At 45.2% G+C, this 17,648-nt stretch overlaps 1 protein-coding gene across 1 annotated transcript in view; it reads left to right on the top strand.

Annotated features, from left to right (window-relative positions):
• Positions 1 to 17,648, top strand: part of LOC8027192 (calbindin-32) — a 204,137-nt gene that overhangs the window by 125,611 nt on the left and 60,878 nt on the right. The window contains exon 3 of the mRNA XM_040504192.2: positions 4,010 to 4,099. Within this exon, the coding sequence (XP_040360126.1) occupies positions 4,010 to 4,099 (90 nt within the window). The remainder of the gene's footprint in view (positions 1 to 4,009; positions 4,100 to 17,648) is intronic.

Below are 17,648 nucleotides of genomic sequence, written 5' to 3'. Positions count from 1 at the left end.
ACTTGACTATTTTGATTTGTAGTAGATGTAGTAGAGGAGTGGAAGAGGAGGAAGTAGGAACACAGGGTGCGTGTGATCGGTCCCTGCTTGATTTGATGCGCTACGACCGCATCCATGGCTGGGTTTACATGAATACGATCATAGCACATTGAATCCAGCAGGGACCACTCACACGCAGTTTGTATTCCTACTTCTTGCTCTAACACCTACCTACTACCATACAAAATAGTCAAATCTGGATTCGATGCGCTACGGTCCCATTCATTCCAAACGCAGCCTATGTAAACCTAGCCCATGATCTCGCGTTTCGAGCAGCGAATGCTAGCTCGCGTCTACACATTCATAAAGATACCAAGAAATAAAGCCCTCCTTAGCCGCGACGAATCTACCAAAGGAATTTGCCATAAGAAACAAAAATTATTTATAAGATACGCTCCCCGCTGTCTCCTCGCTTCTGCGACGACATAAGTTTAATAACGATCACTTTTGAATCTAAAAAGTATTTTTTTCGCTAAAGGAAAAGAAGGGTTTTCGCTCAACATTAACAGGTATTTGCTAATTGAATGTAAAACAGCGGAAGCTTAAAAAAATGTTAACGATTAAACGTTTTGAGTTTCGCACGAAACACAATAACTGCTACTATTGATTGATTGATTAATTAAATCCGTTACACGCACTAGCCAATACTGACAGCATTAGTAGGACATCTCAGAAACTTCCGTCAAAGAAAACGCTTCAAGAAACGTTACATTTGCCACAGGTCTTTCAACCTCTCTCTGTTGCTCCGTTTGAGTACCGACACGGCCTAGGACTGAAACGACCATCTGCAGCAACCTTGCGCCAAGCCACCATGACCGTTGCAGGACAAATCCAATTCGCCTGTTTTAGCTCGTGCGTCGGCTTCGCTTGCCAGCTCAACCCAACGTAGCCACCTTGATTGCAGCCTCGGTGTACCCTCTTCGAGTGGTGTACATTGAGCTACCTGACTTTCCACTTTGTGCGTTACATATCCAACGTGCAGTACAGCAGAGGAAATAACTATTTGGGAGCTTGATGCATTGTCACTAACCTCGAGATTAAAGTGTGAACGCTCTTATTCAACAACGTAATCACAAAAAAAAATAAAAGATACAGACCTAGTTTTCGTTTTTGCTTGGCCATTTTCTTCCACACAGGGTGTTTCTTTAAGGATTTGCTTATTTGTTAAAAAAGCCGTAAAAGCTACACTACTGCGGTGTGTGCTGGTGAGTTATATCACCAGGGGGACATAATATAGCGGCCAATCGTCACAATAAGGCGGCTAATTAACATAAATATGTTAATTATTTTGTCAGTTAGTGGAAATAAACATATGGTTCCCATTCCAAACTTGCTAAACGTCATTGACAGCCACTAAGTCAGTCAGTTTCAGAAAGACTTGGTGCACGTGGGATTCACGGTGGAGCAAGGCCACCAGTGCGATAACGTACCCTCGCGATTTTTCCGTCTCTTATCATCCGCGTTTCCTCACCGCCAGCCTTGTGCATCTGGCATGAATGGTAACTTGAGTGAACTATTGCGCTTAACACGCGCTAAAATGAATTTTTCTAAAAATGACTCATTTAGGGGTTTTCGATTACGCTCAACAAGTTTCTAATTGGAACCATGTGTTAGTTTTCACTAATTAAAATTGTAATTAACAGTTTTAGTTCATTATTTTACTTGTCGTGGCAATTAGCTATCTATGTTATAACCCCTGGTTGTATAACTCACCTGCACAAATTGCATAAGTGTATATTTCACAACTTTTTTTTAACAAATCTGTTAAGCCTAAAAAAATAAAAAAAACTATATATTCATTTTGATTTGCTATCGAGCAAATTAAGTTCATTATATTCGCAACAACAATCGAGGTCAACGCGTGCGCCGTCAGAAACAAAACGTTTATTATGTATATACATATATTACCGATTGGGTACAAGGTGGAGTGGTGTAGTGTGCAATAAAGAAAAAAAAAAAGTGGAATGGTGTAGTGGTTAGCAAACCGTCCGGACATTGGGAGACCCACAGTTCAAAGCCTGGCTCCGCCGTATATTTTGGCTTTCGGGGGTTTCGTAAGACATTGATTCATTCCATTAAATACGGTTCAGTCGTCATCACATTTTTGATTATATATATGTATATATATATATGTTTTTTTTGTTGTTTTTTTAAGCTCAACAGATTTGTTTAAAAAAGCCGTGAAAGTTGCACTTATGCCGCTTGTGGAGGTGAGTTATACGGCCAGGGGGACATATTATAGGGGGCTCACCGTAACGATCAGTCGGCTAATTAATTAAAATTCGTTACTTAACTTTTTAATTGATGAAAATAGACATATGGCTCCAATTAGAAACTTGCTCAGCGTCATCGAAAACCACTAAATCAGTCATTTTCAGGAAGACTTTGAGCGCGTGAGAAACGTAGTAGTGCACTAAAGTTACCACTCGTGAAGCAGGTACAAAGCTAGCGGTTGCGATGAGGCGCCCGCGCGATTTTTCCGTCTCTTGTCTAGCCCCAGCCTTGCCCCCCTGGCCACGTCCGCCCGCCTTACTTCCCTCTGTCGTAAAAAAAACAAAGAAGTGTAGTCCACGCGCGTGGCCAGGCGATAAGGAAGGCCTTGCTGTTTGAGAGCATGACAATGCAGGATTGAGCTTTGGCTTTTGGGTTGGCCTTGCTTCCGCGCTTCAGCCGTCGGAGGGCAGGACAGCTGCTGCCACGATGCGCTTGGATAAGCACCCCAACCACAGTACGCGTCAGAATTGCAGAGTTTTTCAAAACATGGTAAAATGATTCGGCATGTTTTATACTTGTCTAAAAAGGGTTGATAGAGGGGTTATTGATGATGCACAATAAGTTTCTAATTGAAACTATGGCCTTAAAATGAATAAAATAAAAAGTTACTTTCTGAAAAACTTTTAAAAAAATTTCTAAACGTTAACATTTTTTTCTAAATGGGCTCTTGGGCAGACACCAACACGGCGTCAACCTTTTTTCTGTGCGATGCTAACTTTCCGCAGGAGTGATTTGGCCTGCGTCTTCTGAAACACCCTCTATATATAGTATACATAAACCCCTACAGGTTTCTATAAAAATAACAATATCGTACTCAAGTCGTGCCCGTGTGCCACTTTGTGCTTAGTGCTGTCTTACTTAATTAAATATGGTATCTGTTTTTCTTTTCTTTTTTTTTCTTTTTTTTTATCTCACAGCGTTGTATTTCTGGAAAAATAAAAGTCGTTAATGGAGAAAGAAACGTTAAGCCCCACCTAACGCGCGGGCCCAATATAAATACAGCGTCGAAACATTGGCTCCGAGAAAAGACGAGAGCTTTTTCGGGCGTGCCTATTGTCGGCAAAAACCCGACGCACTCGCTACCCTATCCGAGTCAGCCACTGGTTCTTAGATCTGTTCGCCCGGAGGAGGGCTACATTAGCCACATAGGATTACTCTGGCGAAAAGGAGGAAAAATTGCACTAATACCCCTGCCGAGTGCGTTTCAGCGTCGCTAAATAATAAAAGAAAGGCCTTCGAGTCCTGGACTTTCCCCTCTTTTTGTCCAAGTCGTTTTAATTTCGAATCTGAGCCGACACTCGAGCCGACGCTCTGTCCCTAAACGGAAAAGCTGCTTCCGGTTTTATGAACCCAAATGTAAACAGTCATCTTCTTTGCGAGGCTTCGTAGTTTCGCTCAATCGCTGCGTGAGATAGCCACTTAAAAGCAAGACGACGCAGGAACCTGACCCAGGGCGAGGGGTCTCGATTGGCGTTGTTTTCGGAACTGGCGACGTCGTTCACGGGCCACGCAGCAAAGAGCGGAACTCCTGGAAGTCGGCTTCTCCGTTTCGAGATGCTTAGGAAGGAGAAGCTCGCTTGCGGGAAGGCAGGCTTTTATCGTAATGCCGCCAAAGGCTAACATGCCTACGTCCGTTCCATTCCGGCTGCTTTTATTCCTGCTGATCCGTGACGCGTTTCTTTAATTCTCCTTTTAGGTCGTGTCAGAGTCGATGCTGGAGGAGCTCAAGGAGTGCTTCATGGAAGCTTACGACGACAATAAGGATGGCAAGATCGAAATCCGCGAGGTAAGGTTTCATTTCTTCAGTACTTCCACGAACTTCTTTATCGTTTGAAAATGTGTTGTTGTTTTCTGTCTACTCCAGCTATGCATTTCACGGTATGTTAGTTGTTACTAACATGTTGAATTTCGTTGACCTGAAATCAGTTATTTATTTAATGTAGAGCCCTACATATTCGTCGATATACGCAGTAAACTGGCGGATGTGGATAAAGATTAATCAGATTTGGCGGATTGCGCATCGGATACTGATGCCAGCGGCTGCGGATTCGGATCGGATGCGGATATCTGCGGGTCTATATTTACATTTTTGCCGAGGCAGCCGATAAACGTGTGCGACCACGCAGTGTGGAGTGAATAAGTGAGTCATACTATGAAGTGCACAATCGAATGTGTTGCGGGAGCAAACTACTCTCTTAGATACAAGGTGCCAATCGGGGAGAAAATTGTTCTTTACGTGAAGAAAGATTGGCTTCGCGCCGACGATCGCTTTAGAACACTCTATCTCGTCAGAAATGCTGTCCCTAGAATAGGTAAAGATTGCAGGAGCATTAGTCGTCTCTAAAAGCGTGTTCTTGATTAACCAAAAATAAAAAAATATATATTTTTTTTTTAGGGGGACGGGGTAGAGAAAGCAAAACGTACAAGCCACATGAAATTATAAGAAGCCTGCAAGTGACTTCTTTGCCTACAAGTAGATCGAAGAGGCTAAATTCGAACCTCTGGAGTGCTGAACTTGCGCCAGCACGAGTTTCCGCACCTCATTATTGTAGCGCAGTTCGTGCATGCCACCCCGGCATCAAGTGCACCAACGGAGAAAGACTTCTCACTAGCAGGTATTACTTTAAGAGAGGTGAACCAGTCTAAATCCGTTCATTTGGACGATATCCTGTTCCTTCTACACAGCAGCCTCGACAAATGAAACATTGTGTATGTGTGTGTATTCCTTCACTCCCTACAGTTGACACTGGGTTGTTTTTAAATATATGGTTCTGAGCATTCAGTTGAGGGTTCGTTTTTAAAACTGAAATCGATAAGAGGTGTTGCCATTATTGAATACTGTTTTATTTTCCCAATGATGTACTCGCGCCATACCACATATACACGAGTATTTTGCTGCGGTGAGGAGCGCCTTTTCCTTCCAACTTTTTTATTGTTTGGCCTAAATAAAATGACACGATGTTATTGGTCTCTCCTTCATTAATTTTTATTTTTAAAAATAATATGCGTCTGCTTGAAGCGGGTTTTACAAAGCAAAAAGAAAAGAAGATATTAAACGTTCTTTTTCTTTTTTAGCGCATCTTTTCAAGAAAGTGTCAGTGTCACAGACTCCTCCCAAGACGATCTCATAACTGTGATCATCTTTCCAGCGATGCGAAGATACTGTGGAAGGATGATCGCTTATTATATAAATACAATAAAAGAGAATATGATCAAATCAGTTTCACCGTAAACTGACTGACAAAGATTGCTTTGTACAAAGCTAAGCAGACGGCTTATAGAATACCATTCATCCAGATGTTTTTTTTTATTATTGTTATGTAAAATTAATGCGCGCGGATTGAGAGTCGGATGCGGTTCGGATGTGGATGGAAAGTCTGCGGGTGTGGATCGGATGCGGATGCAACTACCTAAAAACATTGCGGATGAGGCAGGCACGTAGCCAGGATTTTGTTTCGGGGGAGGGCCACCCATGACAAAATGCTGTATGAGGGGGAGGGGGGAGAGGAGGTCCCAGCAAAATGGAAGATTTCGGGGGGGGCCCGTGCCCCATGGGCCCCCCCCCCCCCCCCCCCTGGCTACGTGCCTGGGATGAGGTTCGGATGCGGATGATCAAACTGTTATCCACGCAGGGCTCTATTTTATTATGTCCTTATAATTTTGAAGTGACAGTCTTCCACCAACCGAAAATATTCAAGCGCTGTACGAAGGTTTTTGAGATCATCATTTCCAAATCAATCTGTAATCGTAGGTCTTAAAAACGGGCTCCCCTTCATATGGTTCAGTCGAGAATAAAGCAGTATACTGTTATTATTTTTTATTTTAAGTTTGCAAGTACCTATTTATGACCTCTGCCCGGGATCATTATAGCGTTATGGGTAAGGGATGCGCGAGATTAAGTAAAACAAAGAGACTGCAATTTTTCAACACGTTCCACTAAAAAATATAAAAAATGACTTTTTTTCTTCTTTTTTTTTTACTCACAGCGAAAAACTAGCGGTTATTGGAATAAACTGTGATCGATGCGCATCCTCGTCTGGTATATTACAAAAGCATGCTCCACATTTCTAAATTGGCGTCTTTTATCTCCTATCGATTGTACTTTATTGCATTGAACGAACAGTTATTTCAACAAGCATGCTGGAAACGCCGCCATGATAAACCCATCTTTTGAAAATAAATGAACACTGAAAAACTGGAAGTAATTTGCAATCATTGGCAAAGGGTGTATTAAGCGGAAAGAAATAACAAAATTCGGGTAATTATCCTAACCGAAACGATGCCTCGTCGCCTAACCTCTGCAACTACGCAACGCGTAAAAGTTCGTGTTCTTTTGATAGAATCAGAAGCAACGACGTAGTAATGTTGCCACATATAATCCGGCATTAAAACTACTAATAATATAACACTTCAATGATAAGCTTACTCCTCGAGCAAACTAACAGTCTAAAAATTACTTAACAATTATTTATAAATTTAAATATCGTTCGTGTCCTAAACGCATTGCCCTCTTTTTTATAAATGTGAGGCATTATTAAGGTTCTCCGGTTGTAGCTGAATTGAATCTTATTTTGAATCGGAAACTGCAAAGGTAAAGAGGAATAACAAAACCTCAGTAGCCAATCTGACGACTTCCGGCCTCCGGAAACAACACATTTACTCTCGCCTCTGAAAGAATAAAATGCAGATATCAACTTCCTTTATCGCCTCAAAAACGCACAATGATGAGACGTGTGCTTCCCGTCAACCAAATTGTAAAGGAGCTTTTAGACACAAACAATATTACAATAAAATCCTAACGTCGGTAAGGTGCATGCAGTGGTGTCAAAGACAGGGGGGGACGAGGAGCCACAGTACCCGTAACGAAAGCAATTCCCACAGGGCTCTCTAAAACGGGGCAGGAAAAAACAAGTCTCACTCAAGGACGCGCATCTGCCACAAACAGCGAAGGAGCTTCGTACGTGGCGACTCCCAGGGCCTCTCATCAAACGCCCTGCGAGGGGGCGGCGTGCAAAGGACCGGGCAAATTATCACGCGCCAACCTCCAGCAGGCATCCCGTTCATCCAGACCGCCCTAACGTCTCCAACAAAGCACGCATTCCGGCGACGCGCGTGCGGCCCTACGGTGTTTGGGGGCGGACAAAAACGAGGCCCGCCGCAGTGCACACTCCTCGGGAGCCTTCGCGGCGCAGAGCCGAGCCCCGCGCGCCAAGGAAACACAACGAAATCGCGACCACTGCGGCAAAGGCAGCAGCAGCAGCAGCAGCAGAGACGAGAGGGCGCGCTCCAGGTAGCAAATTGGCTCGCCGGCGGACCGGCCCACGGCGGACTTGACGTCAAGCGGGAAATTCAGAGGCCCACTCAAGCAGCAGCTCTCCTGCCAGTGGCGGCGAAAGCTGCCAGCGAAAGAAGGTGCATGCCGGACTGCGCTTTACAGCCAGGCATCCCTCTCTGACAACGATGGCGGTGGAAGTGGCTTTTTTTTTCTTTCTTTTTCTCTCTCTCTTTCTTTCTCGCTATATATATATATATATATATATATATACCTCCTTTCCCTCGTTTCTTCGTGTTGAGTAGTATACTTGCTCTAAATTGTGTGTGTGGTAACAGACGAAAGGACGAAAAGGGGAAGGAGGGGGAAAAAAAAAGGGGGGGAGGGGGGGTAGGCTCGGCTTCTCCGACAATAACTCGAGAAAACTGGGACAACGCGAAATTGGCCGGTGTGCCTCAGCCAATGTGTCTCGAGATCGTGTTATCATTTCCCTTCTTGCTTAACTTGTTTTCCCACTGTGAGGCCGAAGGAGTTTCACCCAGTAGAGTTGATTTGTTTGCTCGCGCGTATGTTTGTGTCGCATGCACGACCCATTTTCTAAATGGCCATATGGTAACAGGCTTCGTTGACAAAGCGACTCTGAGCACGAAGGAGGCTCCAGGGCTTGCGTTGTCGGCGAGTGAGGACTCGAGGACAGAAATTCCGTCGAGACGACGTTGGCTCGGCGCCTAGGAGCAGTTCCAGCGTCACGGCCCCCTTTCTCCTTCTCTAAAAGTTTAATTGCCTCGGAATCCGACGACGGTAGTTTGTTACATTAGATGTATGCGCGCTATCGCACCCCTCGGCGCGGCAATTCATTTTTCGCAAGAACGAAATAAAAACTACCAACTTTGAGGGTGTCTTTCTTATTCTTTTTTGTTTCTGTTTGTGCGTGTGTGCGTTTATTTGCCTTGGTATGAGGCTGAGCGCGTGACGTTAGAGACACAAATTGCGAAGAACCCTGGTTTCTCTTTAGTTAAAACAGTTTCTCACAAACTCGAAACATAATGTGTATGTGCTTTCCTCAAATATTATTCCAATCAAAACAGAATGCGTGTCGCTGGTCTCACCAGAATGAAGGAATTCGTACTTCAGCCATGACGACAAAATGTTAACCTACATCACAACGAATGTTTTCTTTTCTTTTTTTAGCCTACATTTTTATTTGGTGGTCACTACATCAGCCCGAATCGTAAGGTTTCTTGCAAGTGAACACGGTGTAGATACAAAAGCCCTACATTTGGCGCAAAGTTAACATCTAAGAACGCACATCTTAAAACCTTGTTTCGTTTCAATCTGCACAGAAGTAATAACGGACAGCAGAGTATAGTGGCCCAACTTTACAAACCTTACAAGTTGAGCGCAGCATCACAGCTTTCCGAGCTTCGAAGAGAAATACCCAAGTGAATATTATCCGAAAGATGCGTCGCAGCAAGGCAGAAAGTTGGGCGAGTTGGTTAATTACCTTTCAAGGTAAAACAGCTCAAAAACGAGAATAAACATTCAGTTTATAGTCAGCGAAGTGTGTGTGCCTTCCTTGTTTCTTCTGTCTCGGTTTTGCGCTGTTTTCCCCGGCAAGATTATCATTTTCTCTTTCCCTTCTTCGTGTTTTTTTTTTTTTCTAGTTCGCTAGAATAAACATTTAGTTGTAAATCAGCGCTGCGTCTGTGCCTGCTTTGTATCTTGTGTCTCGCTTTTTTTTTTTTTTTTTTGCGCTGTTTCATCTTGAAAGGTGCGTCGCAAAATTCAAATATTCGCGCAAGCATCGAATCACGTCCCGCCCACGTAGGCTTACGTCGGTCGAAACGCACCTTTCCAGTGGAAGCCTCGTGGGCCGAAAGACTTAGGAGCCCTTTCTAGCATAGTAACTCGACCATCTGACTTGGCCGGACGGCGTTCAAATTACTCGCCGACACTCTCGAAATAATTACGCTCGCGTTTTGGAGCGCTCGTGTTTCGCGCTAGGGGAACCGGCGCGCGCGCCACCTTGCCCAATCTACCGGAAGCTCATCGCAACGAGGCGATGATGACGATCGCCGCGCGTCTGGTTAGCGATTTTCGGTCCCCACGTTCCCCGCTTCCGCTGTTCGTGCCCAAGGTTTCCACAGACGGCACAGCGCCAAGCTGTTAGTCTCACTTCGCTGTACTGGAGGTGAGAGCTGTTAATACCGCGCGCTTTCAAACCCTCTTTTTTTTCTTTTTAATTAGAGAACACTGGCACTCATTTATCTGCGTCTCCGCATTATAAACTGGCTCTTTCTTAGCTCGGCATCGCGCCGAGGGCCCTCTTAATTATGAACTCCGAAAAAGAAGCCGCGGAAACACGCGCGCGTAAACGCGCTATTGTTCCGAAACTGCGCGTTGTTCTCTGACATCTTCTTAGGGTTCCCGGATAACCCGTGCTCTTTGTGTGATCGTTTCGCAATGAAGTGAAATACGTTATAAATAAAATACAACGTTCTTTGTTTTGCTTGTTCTTAAGAGTGAGGCAATTGTTAGTGTTCGCGCGTTCGTGTGAAATTATAATATCAAGCTAAACGCGCGCATCGAGCACGCAGCGGTCGAAATATGATGACTAAGTTGAGCTTCAGCAACTAGTAAATTTTTAAAGTAAGGTCTGAGTTCGCGTTTAGAAATCGAAATTTGTCGAGGGCACACAAAAAACGACGCAAGTGACACGATCAATCTTTGAAGATGAGCGGTATTGAGTCTCTAAAGTAAAGAGAAAAGCGATTAAAGGTTAAAAAAAATAACCTAAAGAAAGTAATTTTAAAAAAAAATTCAATGTTCATCGTGAGAGGCAACTGAATATTTGCCCTGCTTCTTGCCTTAACAAACTAAGTTATATAGTGTAAGCAAGCTTTTATTACACCCATAAAAAAACACGATGGCAACGTGCCGCTAGAGCTTCGTAACTCCGCAGATGTCAACACGTATGGCAGGAGTCAATAGGTGTCGTATGAAGTGCCACGTTTGCCATCTTGAAAACTGAGCACCACATTCTAAAAAAAGCCCGTGCGTCTACTTTCCCGCACAACACTCGGGCAGCCAATCACCGCAACGAACGGAGGCAGCTCAGCGAATGACGATGCCGAAACATATGTTAAAACCAAAGAACGCAGTCCGAGTTGCGACATCTGCGTTTTTTGGTCTAAACATACGTTTCTACGAAATCTACGAAATCAGCTCAGCGAATGATAAGGCGGAACATCTGTTTAGACCTCAAAATAAAGTCTGCGGGGTGTCATTACGCAATGCAAAGCGTCATGCTTGCATTGCGAATGCCACAGCGCAGACTTAATTTTGAGGTGTAAACAGATGTTCCGCCTCATCATTCGATGAGCTGATTTCGTAGATCGCAGAGATCGGCTCTTTTAGTGTTTTGCTGGTAAGTGAACGCCCAGGCATTTCTTAGAGTGTAGGAGATAAGATGCCGCTTCGGGCCGTTGTGCAGGTCTAAAAGTCCTCTGCCAACGACTCGACGTGCATTTGTATTCCGTTCCGCCCTCGTCTAGTTTCATTCGCACCAAACTCGACGCACAAATATAAACATTACATCTCTCAACAACTCTTTCCAGAACCTCATTTGGTCAACACGAGCGGTAGCGTCTCATCCTCCTGCCCATTCTAAAAAAAGAGAGGTGGAAGCACAATTCGAAGCCACGGAGCGCAAACACAGCTCGGGCCATTCATCATCATCCCCCCCCCCCCCCCTCCCCGCCATCGGCCATATATATGTATACCATGCTGAATACGCCGGTTCTCGTCCGATCACCGAAGCTAAGTAGCATCGGGCTCCGTCAGATACTTGGGAGGGTCACCACCCGGGAACACGGAGTGCTGATGGCATGTTTGTTCGAATCCCGGCCGAGGTGCCCGCAACCTGACGGAGGCTTATTGCGGAGAAGGCGCCGTGTAATCGAGCTTTTGGTTGCACGTCCAATGATCCCCAGGTGGTCAAAATTCATCCTCAGTCCTCCGCTGGGGCATGCCAGATGCCCGCCGTTGGTTTGGCACATAAATCCCCCCACTTTGACTTTTTTTTTTACCCCTCCCTCCCTCCTCTCCCCCCCCCCCCCCCCCCCCCCCCTTTCTCTAAAACCCGAATAGCGGCTCGGTGGTGTTACCGTAACCTGAACTTTCCCTCGGAGGAAACCTCCGGCGTCCTATAGCGCGCTTTATTTTTCCTAGGCAAGACACAAGGAACGCATATGCACGCATCGAAAACACACGCACGCACGCACCAGCAACCGAACTAAGCCTCGTGAATGAAACGAGCGTAAAAAACGACGCGCTGAAGGTAGCCTCGGTGCGCGCGGTGGGTGTCTTCTCCACTTCATCCCGTCGCGGTCGCGCCCTTTCTGCCTCAGGGCCGTTAGAGCGTTCACGCTCGCGTAAGCACGCCGCGCGCATTGTGGTTTGCCTCGGCCACGAATTTACGACGCCAGCTTGTGGCGCCCGAGCAGAGCGTCCCCGTACAGGCGAAGGAAGCAGAATGCGCAGGCGCGCACAAGACGATAGAACCGATGGACGCCCCTCTGCCGGTAGAACTGGGACGGCGATGAGAATGAACGAGCGGCGCCCCGTTTTCTTTCGGCTTGGTCCACGGATCGAGATTCACGCACCGGTGAATCCAAGTTGGTGCTCACAAACTATGACTGGCATTGCTGCGCCATTCTTTGCCGATCCCATCCTTTGTCTTTGTATTACTATTATTATTATTTATTCTTTCGTATGGTGTATCATCTCGCGCTCATATAAATGCTCATTCTACTCGCAGATCTGAAGCACCTTTCACACACTGCCGGGTGGACGCGTTTCGATGATGTCGTCCAAATGGTTTGCCCACTCCTCCGCTTTTCTTCTTCGCGGAGGTCGTCGCGACGATCATTTTCGCGGCGACCATTTTTTCGGTTCAAGACCTCCCCCACGCTACCCTCAAATGACGTGCATATTTGAAGAAGAAGGGTCCCCAAAACCTTTCGAAGCAGCCAATTTGACCGCGCAGAGCGTCATAGCACCGCATATTTTTCTTCATATGAAGTGCATGTTTTGCAATTCAAGGCGTACGCCTTGAATTGCAAAACATGCTCGTTCGCCCTCTTGCGATATAGCTTGGCTCCCCGCTCTTTGTTGGCCCTCGTCTTTTTTTCTTCTTTTTTTTGTGTGTGTGTGACCTTTATATTTTAATAAATTCACACGCACGACATCGCATTACGGACCTCTTACCATTAGTTAGCGCTAATGAGTGTACGCTGTTTTATTGTTTTTTTTGTTTTTTTTTTTTCATGTCCTTCTTTTATTTGCCAGGGCGATATTGTGCAGGCTATACTAACCTTTTTACTCTTATGGGCCCCTTGCACTAATATTTGTCAAGCTAATGGTGCGCTTCGATCGTCCCGCTAGCGTAGCTGCTAACCCACATTTTGGAATACTCTAATGACATTGTTTTGATCTATTTAGTTTTCGTTCCAACGAATCACAGTGTACTGAGATATATAGTGAATATATTTGGTAAGTGTCCGTATCTCCACACTTTCCTATTCCCTGCTTTTTGACGACGTATTGATTAGACGTTTCATTTCTTTTTTCTTTTTTTCTTTTTTTTTTCCCGGTCACCAGTACAGTGGCGACACGTCCTGTTGATCATTATTCGTCACGTTTCCACCACTATCCGAGTTCAGTACGATATCCGTACGAAGTCCGTTTTTATATTTTCCCAGATCGACTAAACGAAGCCCACGTCTTTCTTTTTCTAGGCATAATTGCAACCATATACAGCATTTGTTCAGACATAGTATTGCGCATATTTTTCAACGCCACAGTAAACAAAAAGCAAATATCGGCGTCTCCCGGGCCTCCGTCGCTGTCGTTCTCGGACGTGTGCATTTCCCACTCCTCTGTTATTTGCTGCTTTACTTCTTTTTTTTTTTTTTTATGGTATTACGTAAATGCTTAAAACATTGCTCCCGACAGCGTGTACATTTAACTGAAACGTACTTAATTACAGCGTTGAACCTCAAACCAAACAAAGCGTCAAAGCAACAGAAACAAACAATACCCCCAACCACAGAGGAGTGATTGTAGCGTCGGACGGTAACGAGTGCGGTGCGTCCGGCGAGGGGGATATAATTTGCTCCTGCCGTACTCTCGACGCGAGCACTGGCACCACATTTAACAACATGGAACCTCCGCTGTTCTCGTTGTCGGTATCCCTTTATTGGTACCGTTATTGAGGCAGTATATTCACTCGCATTCTTGGTTGCTCCGGCTCCTCGTGTCAAGAAAAAGAAGGAAAAAAATGTGGCAGAAAAAAACAAAATGAAGAGAAAACAATCTGTGTTCCCTGGTAAAAGTTTTCTCGTTAAAGTCCCTGACAACGTCACGCTCAATTATTCTCTTGCCCGGCAAATGGTTGTCCCGGCCCACGTGTATCGCATGCCATCGCTCGTCCTCGCGTGCTCCTCGTAATGAATCAACGACGCCTACAAGGCGAGGACCGCACTCCCGGTTTGACGTCATCGGGGTTGCCGTCGCGCCATCTTGCGCGCTTCTATGGTTCAGGCTGCCTAGTTGCGTAGGCGTTCTGACCCGAGGTCTGCTGCAGTACGGTGTTTGTTGGAATCACCCAGCGCGGGAGTGACTCTCTGCGAGCCGCCAGAGTGACGTTTTGTATACCCGGTGGGAATTCGCAAGACTCAAACGCGACGGCCGTTCTCTTAAAAAATTGAACTCTACAACAACTTTCAAAATTAACATAAAACGTCTGCTAACCGTGAGTGGGAGTAACGCAGTACCATTTGGCAGCCATCTCATAAAATTATACGCTGATACCCTATTTAAAAGCGAAAATTTTCACATATGATTTGTCCACTGAGCACATCAGAACTTATTCAGATTACATAAAGCGTGGATAAGTTCGTACGTATATTGTCTCATATGTTGTCATCTGTTGCCTGAACAGATCTTTTTTTTTTTTTTTTTTTACTAGGGCAGTACTTTATACCCCACATGTTTGACTACTTTTAAGGTGATGCAATGCTCCAAATATGTAAACAAATCGTCAAACTTGTCTATGAAAAATGATAACTTAGCCTGGTTTATATTGAAAAATATGTTGTGTATGATAAATTTACACGAACATATAACTCAAGGCATAGTTATTTCGTTTCGCCGCATTCAAACAAAATGACAGAACTGTACAAAAGAAAAAAAATCACGCACACCAAAGTTACGCCTTTACTTTGCCTTCCATTTTTTCGTAGACTTATGAGGCTAAAATATCTTCTAAAAAAGCGTTTCATGGGTGTGTTTTTTGGGTATCAAGCCGTCCTGTGACAAATCAAAACACCTACCTCGACACAAATGTTTGATTTCAAATTTAAAAACAAATCCTTGCGGCGTCTTCTACGCACGAAACAGATTAACTGTACGCGTAAACTGAGCACGCACAATATTGAAAGAAACCAGTCACTGCCGTCGCTAGGAAAACAGGCCCGAAGATAACCTCATGCTCGAAACGAGCTGTCTTTTGTTCCCCGTTGTACCGCAAACTTGGAGAAGCAGAGCGGGATGACCCCTTTGCAGGTCCATAAACTTCGCGGCGCCTGGAATCGATCAAGAAAGGCGCTTTCGTAGCAAGTGGCCCTGCGTAGTATAGTTCGGAGAGGCCCGAAGGCAGACCCCGAAGGGGTACATCTCTCTGCGAGCGACCTGTCACCTGAGGCCTCGAGAAACCACGTCGACTCTTTGTAATACGGGTGGAACTTGAAACCGACTGCCTTCCCTAGTGTATAAACTTTTTTTTTTTTTAATTCTTGGAAGCAAGTGTTATTGGCAATTTAAGTTCCCACGAACTTCCGGTCAAACGATAGGACAAACAATCCCCACCATAGCACCGCTTCTTGTAATATGCACGAAATAGTTTATGACTAGTTCTCCAGCTGATTAGCGAGAGATTATCCCCAACTTCGTGATTTCCGTAAAACTTCATCGTCTCAGGAATTTTAACATCAACAGGCTCGGAAGGCCTGCCGAAATTGAGCGCAGGAGTCTCTTGGGGGCAAAGTGGTGGCGTAGCCAGGGGGAGGCTTATAAAGCTTGAGCCCCCCCCCCCGTAAAAGAATTCCTAGCTACGCCACTGGGGCCAAGAGACGGCTTGTTTTTGTAAACAGTAAAAGGCTGTTCTGGGCAGCGGTTGACCCAAGATTGTCAATCTGGAGCTGTTAAAAATTTATGGATGGGACTCCGAGAGGGTGCATACCATAGGTTCGTGTACTTAGGAAATACTGAAGGGGAGGGGGAGGGGGGGGGGATTAGCGGCCAGATTCGGGAAGTAATCCATTACTTTTCTAGGTAATTCTGTGATAGCCACGTTCCTTGTATGCTGCAGTAATTTGTAATGTAACTGCGTTACAAAATATTTTAATGGATAACTGTAATTACTTGTTACTTTGCTAAACATATGAACAAAATACAGAAACCGGAGCAATATTGGCAGGCAATTCACAGCATAATGATATCAAGCTCAACAAAAAAGAAAATATTGTGAAGAGGAGAATAACCGAAAAGAAAGCACTATTTTTTGTACAGGACCACTAGAAAAACGTGCAAGGCGTATACAAATATGCGAAAAACAAAGGTCAAGAAGACAGCGCCGAATAGGCGTTTTCTTCTTGATCTCTTATAGCGGAGGTAGACGCTGCTTACGGGCATCCGCACCGCTAGCTTTGCCTGCAGAATTGCAGGGATCATTTACAATCGCCGTAAGCTAGAGGGATGGCGGGTGTGGTTGCAGCTAACAGGTGAACGGAGTGCACCAACGTTCTTTCGTTCAAAGGAAATATTTTATTTTTACAAGAACTACCGTAAATGCGGGCGTACGAGAAATAGAAAGTAATGTTGCAGAACATTTTTTTGAAAGCATCAAAATTGTTTCCATTGTTTTCTTGACAATTGTGTACGGGAAAAAGTAACGTGAAAGTAACTTAGTAACGTAACGAGTAAAGTAATCTGTTACTTTTTCAGCGAAAGTAATTTGTAACGGTAATCCATTACATTTGATGCTCGGTAATTTGTAACTGTGGTACAACCACCAATAGAGACTACTGCGTTCTCGACTATAAGGACATAAAAAGAAAAAAAAACTTGGGGAGGTTCAAAGGATTGGCGCAGCATGCTCGAGGGCTTGTGAGGAAAGCCACAAGCCGCACTCCCGCTGTTTGTACATCCTACACAAGAGACACGTGGCGTTCGCTGCAGGCACCATGACAGAAGTAGATCTGCGTAAATCTGCATGCGTGAAGCGAGCATGCCGAAGCATGCTCGCTTCACGCATGTTTAGAACATGTCTGCGGACGGTTTTCCTATGACCAAGACGACAAGGAAGGCCTCGGACAGTGTCTGCAAGCTGTCTTTGGTATACCAGCAGTGTGAGCGCGGCTATAGACAACGCCCGCTTCCCTTCGAAAGAATCGACGGAGTAGTAGACCAAGTCCAGCGATTTCAAACACGAACCGGCAAGCGTGTTTAGGGTCCTCTGGAAGACTAAACACGCCGTGGAATCATCGTTATTCTCGCGAACCGGCTTCTACGTCCCTCTCTCTCTCACTTTCTCTGTTTCTCGCTCTCTTTCTCTCTCTTTATGCCATCGTTGTTTCCTCCACGACGTGCACATGAACTAAATGGCGTAATTAATTTCCGACGCGAGAGGTGTCTTCAGTCTCGCCGATGCAGCGGTAAATCTAGTGCGGCGGCGGAAGAAGAAGGAAACGAGATTGCCGGAAGATGATTGGAGTCAGCGAGGGCAAAACGCTGGCGTAACGATAAGAGCCGACAAGCGGCAAATATGCGTGAAAAAAAAAAAAGAAAGATTTTAGGGCAGCGCACGGCATTAGGGAAAACCTCGGTGCGGGCAGCTGAGCGCGGCACGCCGCCGTCGTGGGAGAGCATGTGCGGAAGCTCAAGCGACAAGGGGCGAACATGCTCGAGCGGGTTCGGAGCGCAAAAGAAGGCGTCCGCCGGC

The sequence above is a fragment of the Ixodes scapularis genome, unplaced genomic scaffold (genome assembly GCF_016920785.2).
Source record: "Ixodes scapularis isolate PalLabHiFi unplaced genomic scaffold, ASM1692078v2 PGA_scaffold9__187_contigs__length_104089568, whole genome shotgun sequence".
Taxonomy (NCBI): domain Eukaryota; kingdom Metazoa; phylum Arthropoda; class Arachnida; order Ixodida; family Ixodidae; genus Ixodes; species Ixodes scapularis.
This window is presented reverse-complemented; position numbering and strand designations above follow the sequence as displayed.